The sequence below is a fragment of the Morone saxatilis genome, unplaced genomic scaffold, assembly GCF_004916995.1.
Source record: "Morone saxatilis isolate NCDOM2014 unplaced genomic scaffold, NCSU_SB_2.0 Contig1, whole genome shotgun sequence".
Lineage (NCBI taxonomy): Eukaryota > Metazoa > Chordata > Actinopteri > Moronidae > Morone > Morone saxatilis.
The window spans coordinates 6055952-6071471 of NW_023339651.1; the positions used below are offsets into that span (position 1 = coordinate 6055952).

General features: G+C 41.5%; 1 protein-coding gene across 1 annotated transcript in view; it reads right to left on the bottom strand.

Moving 5' to 3' along the window:
* Positions 1-15520, bottom strand: part of LOC118330840 (CDP-diacylglycerol--glycerol-3-phosphate 3-phosphatidyltransferase, mitochondrial) — a 29678-nt gene that overhangs the window by 13595 nt on the left and 563 nt on the right. The window contains exons 2-5 of the mRNA XM_035665530.1: positions 6530-6740; positions 4257-4334; positions 827-926; positions 517-706 (exon numbers count right to left, since the gene is read on the bottom strand). Of these exons, the coding sequence (XP_035521423.1) occupies positions 517-706; positions 827-926; positions 4257-4334; positions 6530-6740 (579 nt within the window). The remainder of the gene's footprint in view (positions 1-516; positions 707-826; positions 927-4256; positions 4335-6529; positions 6741-15520) is intronic.

Consider the following 15520-nt stretch of genomic DNA (forward strand, 5'->3'; position numbering starts at 1 on the left):
CTTAAACTAACATGTTATGAAACATCCCTGGTACAAAAACCATAACTAATTAAAGTGCTGCAAGCAGCGTTGGGCGGCGGCGCCTCGCACTCCGCCGCAACTCGGGGCGTGCTGCGGCCGCGTGGTGCCGTCGTAACACGCTGCCGACCACAACATGAAAATTTCAAGTAAATCTTGACCAAAGTCGCTATGCAGCGCTTACTTCCTGTTGACGGTAGGTGGCGCTATCACCTATATCTGAATATCGTCATGTAGACGTGTTTCAGGGCTAGGGTAACTGTTATCTCAAACGTGTGCAAGTTCATCACTTCTGAACATATGTAAGAGGCCTAACGTACACGGAAGTGTGTGTGGCCGTGTAATAGCAATAGGAATACGTTGAAGAAAAATAAGAAAAAGAAGAATTCCTTCAATTACAATAGGGCCTTCGCACGTTCAGTGCTCGGGCCCTAATAATCTGAGAAGATTAAACAAAGCAGAGAGAAGAGAGGACTTTCTGTCTAGCAACCAACATACCCGCTGATGATAACGCTGTCGTCAAACAGGTAGACCTTGATGTGCTGGACTCCGATGGTCTCGTTGAAACGCTGCGGGACCAGCAGCCGCAGCAGCCCCCTCAGGTCTGGAGTGTGGTACAGAGACACCCGCATCTGAGAGGTGAAGCGCTGCAACAACGGCAGCAGCATGGTCCTCGAGTTAATCTGTCCTGCACATAAAAAAAAATAAAATAAAAAAAATGTAAAAAAAAAAAAAATCACACAACACAATCAGGATGATGAGCGTGGTGCTAGCCAGCGACAAAGAGATCTCACGGACAGACAACAACCTCGGGAGCCGCGTGTGTAGTCCAGCAATATGTTGACTTTTAGATCAGGAGCATGAATGTTATCCTCTGAGCGCTGTAGAGCTTCCTCCATACAGTCCACCTTAACAAAGCAGGAGACAAACACCAGAAGATGATTAAAAGATGAATGCACTATAACATTATTGGACAAAAAGGATCAAACTTGATGCACCAGAATCAGAGAAATCGTCTTCACTTATACTTTTTTCTCACCGAAACCTGAAGCCTACATTTCCCATAATGCAACTTGACTGCAGAGAGTTTGTTCAGAGGTTCGGGTTTGTTTTGCTGGTAGCTTCTTCCTCAAATACGAGCCTCAAAGCAGAGATTAGGAGCTTCTTTCTACAGATTTCGTTCATTAATCAAACTCGTAGTCTTTTGCCTCAACAGCTGCTGACTCAAGTGACATCACTTGAGGTAATTTACCAGACTTCACAAAATGCTTTAAAATAGTCGTATTACAGGTGTTGGGGAGTACTAATCTGTATATGAATCAAACGTGACGTGGAAAACTGGTGGATTTCCTCTTTAACACAGAACAGATTGAGAAACATTCCCACAAGTCAGCAAACAGACACTTAAAAGTTTCAGTGTTCAACCATCGACTGCACAAAGCTGTCTCAGATAGGACTAATATGTATAGCTGAGACAATTAATCACTTAGTTGATCAGGAGAAATCTAAAATCAGCAACAATTTTAACAACCGATCAATAGTTTAAGTCATTTATTAAACAAAACATTCTTGTTTTCAGCTTCTAAAATATGAGGATTTACTGCTTTTCTCAGTTTCATATGATTGGAACTGGACTTTGAGCTGCTCAGCTGTCTTCATTCCAGCAGAAAACTTCTGTTCAAGACATTTTACTTTCCCGTTGTCTGTAATCTCAGTCTCATTGTTTAACAAACCACAAACTGTAGTTTGTTTTCCTCTTCAGCAGGTGACATCTGTTGTTATTCTTCTCTGGATGTCTTGGCGTTGATGCTTTAAACAAGGTGGACTAAACATTACACTATCCTACTGCCTTTGTATTTGTTCCAAGATGGAGCTGCAAAAACAAAATACTAGATTAATGATCACTGATTAATTGGCAGGAGACAACATTTATCAAACACTGGCAGCCCTTTTATTATCCGTTTACTGAGCGTGGGAACTCAAAGAGGAAATGGCTGCTCTTCAGAGGGCACTACTGGTAGTAAACGTAGAGTCTTTATTTGTGGTGAGCTCAGCATTTGTTCCCCACCTGATTTTTTTTCTTTCCTACTTTGGCTAAATTGTGCATCTGGGGCCCAAACGCATTCATTTACGTCACTCCAGAGTGCCTGTTTGCATGCCAGTAAAACGCGTCTTCTTTCCAGCAGAGAGCTCTTTGGGGGAAGTCTGCACCACCGACACTTCCAGCTCTGCTCCGGACTGAAATGTGATCATGAGTTGGAACGCCGGGAGACACTTAAGAATGTGCTCATCCTTTGAAGCACAGAAGCAGCATTTAGTTATTATGCTTTGTAAAAGACTTAACACACACAAATCCAGAGAAAGATGTTCGCTCTCAATGACTTGTAAGTCAATCTTGAGCATTTAGACTATGGGTGTTAAACTACTGGTCAAGGGGCCAGATCCAGTCTGTGAGACAATTTCATTAGTCCCCCCCAGCTTTTTGTTTTAGAATAATCAATTATTTGATAGATTTAGACAGAAATAGAGTGTAAAGGAAAGGACAGATTGTCTTATTTTCTTTAATTTAAGTTTAATTTAAGTTCTTGTTTCCTCTTCAAGGGGAAAGGTGATGTTCTGAGAGGATAGCAAGAGTTGGAAAAAGAACAAAACTGAGGGATTTTCTTCACACAGCAACATCGTAGAGAACAAAGTGGCCGGCGGTCATTTTAATTTCTCAGGTTTTATTTTTAAAAGTTTTGTTTACATGTATTTTTTATCCTTTGTTGTCTTTTAAATGTATTTCTTACTGATTTATTTGAAAGAGTATGTATTTACAATTAAGCGATGCAGCAGAGATTCTTCTTCCTTGTCAAAACCTGGTGCCTACATTACCCACAATGCAACCTGACCACAGACACTTATGGCAGTAGATTCGGGTTAATTGTGCCACTGTATCTTTGTGCTGCTGGCCTCAAGCAGAGATGAGGAGCGAACTGCAGAGGTCAGTTAAACTCACTTTTTTCTACAGATTTTTCCAAACTTTCAAACTGGTAGTCGTCAATGGACACGGACTCAAGTGACATCACTTGAGGCAATATCAGGTGTTTCCTCTGGAGCCACAAAAGGCTTAACATACGCAGCAGCACTCCCCAACACCTGTAAACAGACTTTACACCTCTCTCTCTGCCGCCTCGTATCACTGCGCTATTCCCCTCCGACTGAACCTGCGAGTTCGAACGTCGGCAGCAGGAGTCAGTTGAAAGCCCGCTCTCTGATATGACCTGTGATTGGTCAACGTCTCCTGTCAATAGCTAGATTTTTTAAAGCCTGAAAACTGAGCCAAGAGCAGGTGCAGAAGTCAAGTTGACTTTTATGTTACAGTATGCTGAAAGGTAATAAAGCCAAAAAAAACCTAGCTCCTAAAAGATAAATACGGCTTTCTTTAACATTTCAGTTTATTCTCAGAGTCTGCACCTGCGCTTAAGTAAACACAGTGCACAAGGGTGACTGTCAGTATTAATCAAGCACCCTTTGTGCTGACCCTGGGACCGGGGCTTGTGTTAATGGATCCAGGCTTTACCTGCAGTTTGCATTCTTCAGTCTAAACCACAGACCTGTGCTCCACTGCTCAGCTCATTGTGTCCAATTACAACGAAACCTGGGCTTGAAAATGAAAGTCACATGGACTCAATGCACCTTATTGACTCAACGTTTCTAGTAATCCATCATCCTGTGAGGTTCCAGAGTTTGGCAGCAATCACAGCTGATCCAAATGCTTTTAACTGCAATTAAGCATGTTCGACTTGTCTGTGCCTTTTTTTCCTCTGTAATTTCTGCTGCTCGTACCGGGTCGAAAAAAACCCAACAAACCCATGAAAAACAGCTGAATGTGAGCGTCAGTCCAGACTGTGGTTTGTTCTCGGTTAATGTTGTTATGCTAGGCTTTCCAAGCATGAAGAACAGCAGGCTATCGCATGCCAACACTGGTCTACTTCTTCCCATAAACCCTTGCATTTTGGGGTCATTCCTTGTAGTTGGCCAGGAGTACGTTTTCATTCTGAACAAACCCTCACTGCGGTTTCTCTTGGAAGACAACACTGACTCACATTTTCTGGCATCTCTGACCAGTTATTTGGCACATGCTCGTGTTTGGATGCCATTGTTCTCACCTGCCCAAAAACTTTTTTTTAAAAAAAAGGTGTTGAAGAATCTGCTTCTCACACATCGCAAAAAAAAAAAACACCACTTTTTCTCACCAGCTCCTGCTCCAGCTGACCTGTTCCCAGATACAACGAGGCCATCACCACTCGCCTCTTTGCAGTCTTGATTCGTGCCTGAAGAGAAAAAGAGAAGCAAACAAACAAAAGTGAACTAGTGTGTGTTTGTGTGGGTGTGTTAAGAATCTGCCCGCAAATGTCTGATAGTAAGAAATGATAAGACAGTAAACAAAAGGTACATTCCCTGCCAGTCAGATGTAAACATGCTTATTCTGCACAAGTTAAACCAACCACTAAACCACACACACACTGGACCTTTAAACTACGGTAATACATCTTATTTCCCATTATTATTATATTTTGTATTACTAATCTTAATCTGGAAAGAAATTAACTACATGGAGTGGAGTAAAAAAGCACAATATCAGACTCTAAGATACAAGTTTAAAGTAGAATAACTTTCCACAACTAGCACATGAATTCATTTTGTTCTCATGTGTTGCTGATTCGCATCCACCAGAGTCATCGTGATACAACACCGAACACCAACCAGCCCGGTGACAATTAGAGACGGGAAGGAATAAAGCACGTGTGCCAAAAGCTATATAAATACAACAATGCAATGCTATTCAGAGGGAACCTTCCCAGCTCTCAGTGTTATGGGGAAGTCATTAAAAAATAAAACCAATGACAATCACACCCATTTACACACCCCTGCAACATGTTTTTACACAAATTATGACTCACATAATGCATTTAATGCATGATGGCTTTTAACAAAGACACGCCTGAGGAGATCAGGGCTGTAAACTCTGTCTCAGTGTTTGATTTTTGTTCATTTTACTTCTTTGTGTTTTGTAATGTGTTTAGTTTTATGGCTTTTTAGCTCATTTTATGATCTTTAAATAGGTTCTGTTTAATTGTAAAGCACTTTGTGTTTTAAAAGGTGTTTAAATGAATTATTATATGAGGTATTTGTATAAATAATTATATCTGGGGTCAAAAAGATCACAGAATCCGACACTTGGGAGATAAATTATTCCAACATTAGCACCACAGAGCTAATTTTTCCCTGGATTCTTAATGTTTAAGTTAAATATTGGCTTTGTATGAGGGAAGCTCCTGTCTGTCTGCCACAACAGCAGCATACAAACCGCAGCAAATTCCTGTTTCTTTGTTCCTGGAAAGACTGAATAGGCTAAAATTAGGAGGAAACATAAAAGGATTCCAATGTGGTGATAAATAGCAGGTGTGGAACTACGCAAAGAAACAAAAATATAAAAACTCCAGTTTGTAACTCTGCCAGATCTTTGACTGAAACTGTAAATTTTGTTCCTCTCTTTAAAAACAGCTGCAGCTGATTCAGAAGGCTGCTGCTCGAGTCCTGACTGCGACGAAGTGGATCACGTCACTCCGGTTCTGAGGTCTTTACATACATATAACTACATTTATGACCTTCTGCTACGTTATGAACTGCTCAGACCCCCTCAGGTCGCCTGTTTTCTGTCCCCAAAGTCAAAACTTAACACGGAGAGGAAAGCTTTCAGGTTTTATGCACAAACATCTGGAACAAACTCACAGGAAACGGCTGTAACTCTCACTTCTTTTGAATGAAGGCTGAAGACTTTTCCGTTTGCTCCTTTTATTAAATCAAATTTGAGGCTTTTGATCACACTGCACACGCGATAAAGTCTAAACCCACCATATCCTGGGCGATGTGAAACACCTCCAGCATCACCCTTCTTCTCATATAGGAGACTATGGGACAATGATTCTACACGTTCACGAGTGACTTCAGTGTCCTTAACAGCTCTACATATTATCCAACATCTATGGTTTAAATCTCTATTTTATGAGTCAGATGTTTTCTTTGCATAATTTTGAACTTAAGCTTGTACTCTCCTTCTTTATCTTACTTAAGCCTTTTTAATTGTGTTTAAATCTCCTCTCACACCGTCTTATGTTGCTTTTACATTTTGTCTTAAATGTTTTATGTAAACCACTTTGAACTTCCTTTCTTGTTGAAATGTGCTAAACAAATAAACTCGAACGGCTACTGAATGATTCACTAATCAAGTAAAATGAGTTGTAACGTAGACATGTAGAGAAGACAATTAATTGCAGCGTGATACTCGCTGCCAACTCTGGTGTTGTAAACAGTCAGAGCCTGCTGGGAAAACACTTCAAATACCTCGAGTACTTTCTCTGCCTCACTTGTTATCTGTCGTTATACATGGAACATCTGTGAAAAGTCAATATTGGCCTTTTATTTTTTTTTTTCAATTAACCAAACACTTCACAGTGGCACAGACCTTCATGGCCTGGTAGAACTGGTCAGGTGAGGTCAGGATGTGGATGTGGGTGCCGGGCACCCGGAAGGCGGGTACGTGCTCTGCCATCCATCGGAAGTGGGTGCAGAGACCGTCTGTGCCCTGAGCTCCGGCAGACCCGGTGGGCCTGGAGACACGTCTGGGAGCTGGATCGGCTTCAGCCAGGAGAGGAGCCAGCAGCAGCAGCGAGGACCTGGAGGAAGCACAGAAACATTTTTAGACATTGTGAGCGTTAGCCAGCCACCAGACTGATGCTCTATGATAATCTTACATTGACCTTCAGTGTAACTGTATCCTGATAGCTCGTTATAAATTACTATTATTGGTTATGTCACACATTCACTGTCATTAGACTCTAGGTTTTACAACTTTTCAGACCCTCTTAGCAGCTTAATCTCTAAAGCAACTAGTGACTAATTTAGCAACTTATTCAGACCATCGGGGGAAAGGTGAGAAATATATTCAATATATTTTAATTCAACCCCACGCATGCTGCTCAGAGTAATGTATGTATATGTATATATACACAGATCAGCCACACTATGACCTCAGGTGAAGTGAATAACGCTGATTATCTGGTTATCATGGCAGCTGTCAGTGGGTGGGATATATTAGGCAGCTAGTGAACATTTTGTCCTTAAAGTTTTGCGGTTTTAGTGACTTAAGTGCCAAATGGTGATGGCTAGACGACTGGGTCAGAGTATCTGCTCTTGTGGGGTGTTCCCGGTCTGCAGTGGTCAGTACCTACCAACTCTATTAGAAATAAAGAAGAAACTCAGCCAGTGACTAAAAAGAATAATAAAAAGTGCTTGTGGTTAAACACACGGGGTGATATAAATGTTTTATTCAGATAAGTTCAGGGAACGAGGAGCAGAACTTCCATGACGGACCAGAATGAGTCAATAAGTGAGGCGAGTTACTGAAACAAAGTTATTTAACTATTAAAGTACTTTGTATGTATTAAGTCTGCGGCAGCTGAAAGTTGAATTTCGGGACAGTTGCAGGACACTGAGGAAACAAGTTAACTTCGACCTGCTCTACGGTGGAAAATAAGACTTGGATGTGTCTTGCTTCCAATTTGCCTGGAGACACTTTGTCAGACAAAATGAGACCATTGTGCCATCTATCACAGAACAACAATACTTTGTTAGGTAACTTGTTTTTGTACCGTCTTGCAGCCGCCGGCGGACTCTGTAGTGTCAGGCCTCAGAGCTTCCCATGAACACACCTCAATACTATAACATATCACATGACACTTAACATGACAGGGAAGCTCTGCAGACAACATCTGCCAAAGGTTGGTTGGTATTTTTTGTGTAAACTAAGAATGCAGCTATCGATTAGTTTCATCATAGACAAATATGCGTATTATTTTCTCGATTAACCGCCAGGAAATAGTAAAAAAATGTCCGTTATGAATTCCCACAGCTCAAGATGACGTATTCAAGGACCTAGTTTTGTCCGATACCAAAAGATATTTAGTTTACTATCATGAAACTAGCAAATATTTGGAATTTAATCTTTAAAAAAGAATTCTGTTAAACAACGATTCGATTCATTCTTCAAATCTTTAAGGACACATAACCCTGAGAAAGTTTTATAGAGTGTCTAGTTGTTCTTCCTCAGTGTCCTGAATTTCACCCGAACACCACATCCCCCTTTTGTCTCTGCTGTACAATCTCACCATTTCGTCTGACAATGCAACCACATTAAATAAAGACAGGGTGGAGTGTTAACCTCAGACGTGACTGCAACCGTCAGAGGCTGATTGTCAGAAGTCAGTCCACTGAATTCCTTTACATTCACTGCGATCGAATTTCACCCAGAACACACACACAAGCACACATTCACGTGGTCTACAAGAAGTAGGAGGAAACAAAAAGTCACATTAAAAACAGAAAACATAGCTCAGGGCTTCTTTCCAAAGCCACTGTGCTGAGTTGGAAGATGTGCAGCAGAAGGGGGATTTCCCCGTTGTTTGGGATTTAAGTCTTATCATAAACACGCATATATATATCTCAAAGAGTGATATGATGATAACGGAAAACACCCATAGAGATTATGTCTTTTATAGCGGTGCAAGACATCTAACTTGGTAATCGGGTTACATAATGGGACGGACCTTTCAGCTGACACCTAAGCTTTTACAATTTGCTGGAATTGGTCGAATATAAAGAGAGATAAGGATCATATCAGGACTGAGATGAGCAATATAAAGTCAACGATTACCTCAAGCTAGTTAGTTGGAAGAACTTCTAAGCACTAAGAGTCCTTGCTGCCTGTCACCCCCCTCTCTCTCCCTAGTTTCCTGTCTATCTTAAGATGTCACTATCCAAATAATGACAGTACGGCATTATAATGAAGGGCTTCAGTTCTGAAGAGGCGCCCTGCCCTACAAATCTCGTTCTCCGAGTTTAAGAGAGCATGTTTGTTTGTAACAGACAAATGTCACATCATCATGACTTTTCATATTTTAAATTTGAATTTCTGACACAAAAATGATCATCCCCACATCAATCCTATATCATATCGGAATATCTGTCAAAATAAATGACAATATGATGTTTTTACCACATTGTTCAGCCCTATAAAATAAAAAGACAAAACTCAAAGGTAGTTTTGTTAATCCATCCGACGGGTGGAAACAGAAGGAAAGAGCTCTAAAAATGTTGCACCCTCAGTATTAAACATGCTGTAATATGGCTAATGATGCTATTTAAATAAAAGATAAATCTAGCAGCGGAGCGCATTACAAAGAACAGCAATTTCATGGACTAAGATGAAGTTAACAGCAATGAATAGAGGAGCTGTTTACTTTGGTATGCGGCTGCACCACATCCCTCCTGATCTGAAGCATGTGACAGGGGATAAAAAATGTTGTCTGCCTGTCCGTCTTCCTCACAATTCAAATTCCCCGAATGGGAACTCGTGCCATCGCTCTGCATCCTTAAAGGATTTCCTCATTCTTCTCAACAGATCTCGACTCATTTAGCACACGGGAATAACTGGTTTTATTCTCAAAAGTTCTCTTAAGATGCAAACGATATCACAAAATGAATTTAAATTAAAAAGTAAAAGACCCAAACCAAGAAAACAGACCAGAAGTACATAAAAGTACGTGTCTCCATCATACCGTGATATTAATTAATATAATTAATATATATTGATGTAAAGAAGTCTTTATAATTACTGTAATATGGACATAAAAACCTACTTAACAGGTTACACACATTTTGTATCTTTGCTTTGTACTATTTTAGGGTTAAAGGTCACGATGCAAGAAAAAGACAAAGACAGATTCCTTATTTAGACTCCACGCCCCAAACTTCCTTTTCGTAAATAGACCAGTGATGCAGGAACTGCACGCTAATTTCCCAAAACAGCCTGAAACTCTTCTGCGCTATGTTTCTGGTGGTAAAACAGCGTCTTCTGTTCTCAATGGACCATTTTTACAGACGACTTGACTCGTTAGAGAAAGCACAGGTGTAAGAAACCGCTGGCTGGATTCCATTCAGCTGCAGGGCTAACAATTACACCCCTTTCATTTTCATTATCAGTTAATAATCTGTCATTTATTTGCCCAAGTTGACGTTCTCTTGTTTTGTCCACAACCCAGAGAGATATCCAGTTTACTGTCATAACCTAAACATAACAAACTGACTCAAAGACGGAATTCTTTTAGTCAAATCCTCTCAGATTGGGGATCTGTGGTCTAATGTGCTTCTATAGTCGGGGACATAAACAGGTCAGGGTTTCTGCTTTTCAACATCATTTTCCAGGAGGTTTTTTTGGCCACGCAGAACAGCACTTCCTTACAAACGGTCATAAAAGCTGTGGTTTTCATTCATTTGGCCTCATAAGTAAGAAGTTCAAATCAAGTATAAGTTTGTTTTATTTTACAGTAAATTCATCTTTTAGAAAAGTTAAAGTGCACGTACAAATCAACATCACTGTGTTTGATGTCGATTAAGGTGAAACACCCGGGTCAACGTGCAATTCACTTGATTATCATGTCATTCTTTCTAATTATCTGTTTACATTTATGTTTACATTTACATTTACTTTGTATATAGGCTCTTAATATCTTATTATATATCTTAGGCTCTTATTATATGTCTTTATTTTCACATTTTCTATATGTATATACCTATATATTATAATTTTTATTCTATATATCGTGTTAGATATTGTATATAAGTACTATTTCTTTAACGTTGTGTGAGTGGAACAACTTTATCCCATCAAGAGTCAAGTATCAAACTAAAACACACAGCTGAGTTTGTGTAGGTGATCTGAGTGAGGGGCTAAAATAACAAACACTTCCAGAATATTTGCTCATTTTAATCCATTTCCAGGTGTTTCCATGACTGGAAAACTAGTCTAAATTTCCAGGTTTTCCAGGCTGCCTGGGACCATCCTAAACTGAGATAAGAGGACTTCAGACTGGAGGCCTCTACTTGTAGAAAGTTTGATTCATTTTATTGTTTTATGGAACTAAAGTCAGATGGGAGAAACTTGCTGAAACTAATATGTGACACCTGCTTCCATTGTCTGTGTGATCTCACCTGTACGCCTCGTCCAGAGACATGTCCATCCTCTTCATGATGTAGGCGATGGCGATGGTGGCTGAGCGGGAGATTCCAGCCAGACAGTGAACCAGGACCCGAGCGTTGGACGCTTTAGCTTTCTCTGAAACACACAATGAGACCGAAATGAGAGCAGCTCGTATCCCATCGGACTGATAAAGGACTGCTGAGACATCGGTACAGAGGTCTGCCCTCACTAATGCAACAATAGTAGTCCTCAGCCGTCTGTGGAGTCCCTCAGGGAAGCATTCTGGGTCCTCTGAACTTTCTATTAATTCTAAAGACTTTTATAAAGAAAAATAATATTTTACAATCAATCTCCTCTTTGGGTTTATCAAAACCATCAGACGGCACTCAGCTCGTCTCTTTCAGAAACCCGGACCTGGTCACTGAAGATGATCCACAGACTAGGTGAGCTAGCTAACGTTAGCTTTCTGCGCAGTGATACTTAGAAAGAAAGTAGTTCCTACATGAGCTCACGACCTCTGTGGACCTTCAGCGACTGGTTGTGGACAAACTGCTGTTGCTAACGTGGTTTCAATGTTTTGATGGATAAACAAACGGGTTAGAACAAGATTGTGTGCGGTCGGCCGCTGACCTATGAACTCCACCGATCGGTCCAACCAGGGCAGGATCTTCTCACAGAACGAGTCATTGACAGGAACTCTCAGGAAGTGAGACTCTGGGATGAAGTCAGGTTTTGGGCAGGTGTTACTGGCGTTTAGGACGTAGCCGATGTCGTTCTGCTGCATCAGATCCTGGAGACAAGTTTACATTATCATTTTAATAAAGTCCTCTACAGGCTTCCTTATCAGAGGAACCAGCATCCAGAGCTCTTTGGTACCTTGTTGAGGACGTCTCTCTGACAGCCCAGGTACAGGTGAGGCAGGATGCGGGTGGGTCCGATGTTGGTGACGGGCAGGCAGGGCTGAGAGATACAGGAGGGAACCAGAGCCGACTTCCCCTCACACAGACCCGGAAACAGGTGGGAGAACTCGGAGAAACCACCTGAGAGGAACAAACACACCTTAATGAAGGTTCACAGCTTTGATCCTCACAGGATGACACAAACAAACAAACAAACAAACAAACAAACAAACACACCTTAATGAAGGAGGCTCAGAGACAGTTCAGATCATCACCTCACTGTCTGTTTCATTACAATCATTCATCTTCTCTTTTTTACAGCCTGGAGACACATTTCATTCATTCATTCATTCAATCATTCATTTATTCATTCATCCATTATGAGACAGACTAAGTGTCTCACTGGTTCCTGATCCATCAGAAAATAAACTGACCGTATTTTTAACTTTTAAAACCCAGAAGGACTCAGGACCTCCTGTGAATCTTTGGCGACCCCTAGTGGGGGTCCTGAGCCTCAGGTTGGGAACCAGTGACATTTATTCCACCTTTATCTTATATATTTCTATATATTAGGTTCTTAATCTCTTTAAAGCAGTAATAGTCTCCCTCCGTATCACCTTTAAAATCTTATTTTTATCAAATGTTTGCACTGAAACCAACGTTGGTCTTATTACTTCCTGTTTGTGGCTCAGTCTCACTTTAAAAACAAATATAAGATATAAAGTGTCTGAGAGAACATTATTAATATATATATATAATAATAATGACTGTGTTGGAAACATTCATACAGACGTCTGCAGTTCCTGATTCACTGTTTGATTTAATATGTAATGTGTTTATTAATGAGGCTGGAACCAGTGTGTGTTCCTGCTTAATGTTTGATTATTGATTAAGGTGCTGCTGTTGTGTAACTGTTAAACTTTGACCGCTTTTAGGAAGCTCTCTAGTCTTTGTTGTTTTTTTAATCTGGAGGGTGGAGTCACCAGTGCAGCATTACATCATCGTTACATAACGTAACCCTCAGTGGAAAGAAAGGAGGACGTCTGCATCGACCCGCCTGTCGCTCAAACTAATAAACGCCTTTATCAGACTCACAGTAAACGGCCTCGTGGACTGACCTGAGAGCAGGTGTACGGAGGGAAAGCTCCGCTCCAGCTTCACCAACAGGACGCTGAGGAACGACTCTGAGCTGAGAGACGCCGGATCGGAAGAACTCTGGTCGTAAACAACGACCTCCTGATCGGCCTGCAGCTCCAACTGCAGACAGAGACAGACATTATAATGTTATATATAATATAAGAGCTTTATATCATTACAACTGACTTAGCGACAGATGACAGCACATTAGTAATGCTTAGGTATATCAATATAAGAGTCGTTGTATAATCTATTTACACACTACAGACATGAGGACAGACGCATGTATAAATGTTAGTATGATCTAATATAAGAGCTTTTATGATCATTACAACTTGCAGACAGAGAACACGACATTAGTAATGTGTTATATAATGAAAAGAGCTTTATATGGTCTACACATCACGCTCCTGGCTCATTTTCTCAATTGGTAACATATCACAGTCAGGAGATAATTACATCCTTGTAAAAATGAATGAATGGGCCGTGAAGGTGTGGAATAAGGGGGTCAATCACTGATCACATGCCGCTCTGTTTAGACCCACCGTCACGACACTCCACTCACACAGCAGTCACACACTCACAGACCACACTCCACTCACACACAGCACTCACGTGCGCGCCACCACACACCACACACTCACCACACACACTCTCTGTAAGTTTTGATAAAGTGCTCGTTAATGTGCCAGCTGCACAGTTAACGAGGAGGCTCGGTTAACCGACGTCACCTCGAAACGGAACCGTGGGCATTACCCCATTGCTCCGAGGCGTACAGCGAGAATCAAGACGTGCATCAGGAGTTGAGATACTGAGCTGTTATTATTGGTTGGCGGTCAATAGAGTGGCCTCCTGCCAGCGGTCTAGTATACTGAGGCTGACGCCAGGCCGTCGTATCGGTTTGCTGGGTTGTGGCTCTGCTTCACAACTCGGAACTCACTCGAAAGAAAACTCTGCTCTCTCTCCTTTCACTGCACACCAGAATTTAATAGCAGCGTCATAAATCATTACGCCGAAGAATGTTGCCTCAGTAATTAAAAGGGGAGAAGCCCCCGAGCTTTCGCTTAAAGCTGTCTATTCCACGTTTAGAACACGCCACCACCAAAAGGCGGAGCGGCTCTGCAGCTCGCAAACTCTCTTGTTCGCAATATAAATATCAGTTCTGAGGTCAGACGCCCTCCGTTCACGAAGGCGAACGTCAGCTGTTAAATACAGGACGAAAAACTGGAGGCTCAAAGACGCGCAAAGATGGCTGGTTACACTTACTGTCTCACACACCAGCGAACACACACACACACACAAATATTCATACACACAGCACAGACTATTATACACACACCACACACAGATATTATACACACACAACCAGAATATTACACCAGCACACACACAGATATCTACGCCACGACACACACAGATATTACACCCACACACACCAAACACACACAGCATATTTACACACACACAACACAGATAATACACACACACACACCACACACACACACAGATATCTCACACACAACACACAGATTTTATTACACACCACAATTCGAAACTTATACACACACACAGCATATTATACACACACCAGAGGTATTACACAGGACCCCACACACACACACAATATCTATACAGACACACAGATATGTATACACACCACAGATATTACCACAGACCAGCACACACAGACTATTACCACCACACACACAACACCACACACGATAGTTACACGAGCACACACCAGATATACAGCACACAGCCAACGACACGCACCACGACACACAGCATATTACACACACACACACACAGATTATTGACACACACACACACAAGCACAGATTATCCTACATGCACACACAACATCCACAAGAGTATTACACACACACACACACAGGTGCTGGAGGGAGCAAAGGTGGCAAAAGGCTCATCCTGATTTCACAACTCGCTGTGCTGTAAACTGCTTGTAGATCCGACTTCCTCGTTGCTCTGATTTAGTTTAATGGTGAAACCACGTTTATAAATAAACATGAAAACGGCGTTAGCGGTCGCCGTGCAGGTTAGCTCGCCTGAGTTAGTTCCCGTCTGACTCGCGTTTTGGCCTTGGCTGACCTTTTTCCGAGCAGCCATTGTGACATGAAATAGGCTAACAATGAAAAAAGGCCTCTGTTCCATTTTATGTACACTAAACTCAGGTTACGACCTCTAATTAGTACACAGCTGTGTTTAACCCGAGCTACCTTCATGTCAAAATGCGCTTGCTGCTGAAAAAAGGCCTGCTCGATGTATACTGTGGACAGAAAACAAGCTCGACTGCACTCGATTTAGGACTCATCTTGAGTCCGTTTATTGATAGTATTATTGATTAGTGATTGTGGGCGCCAGG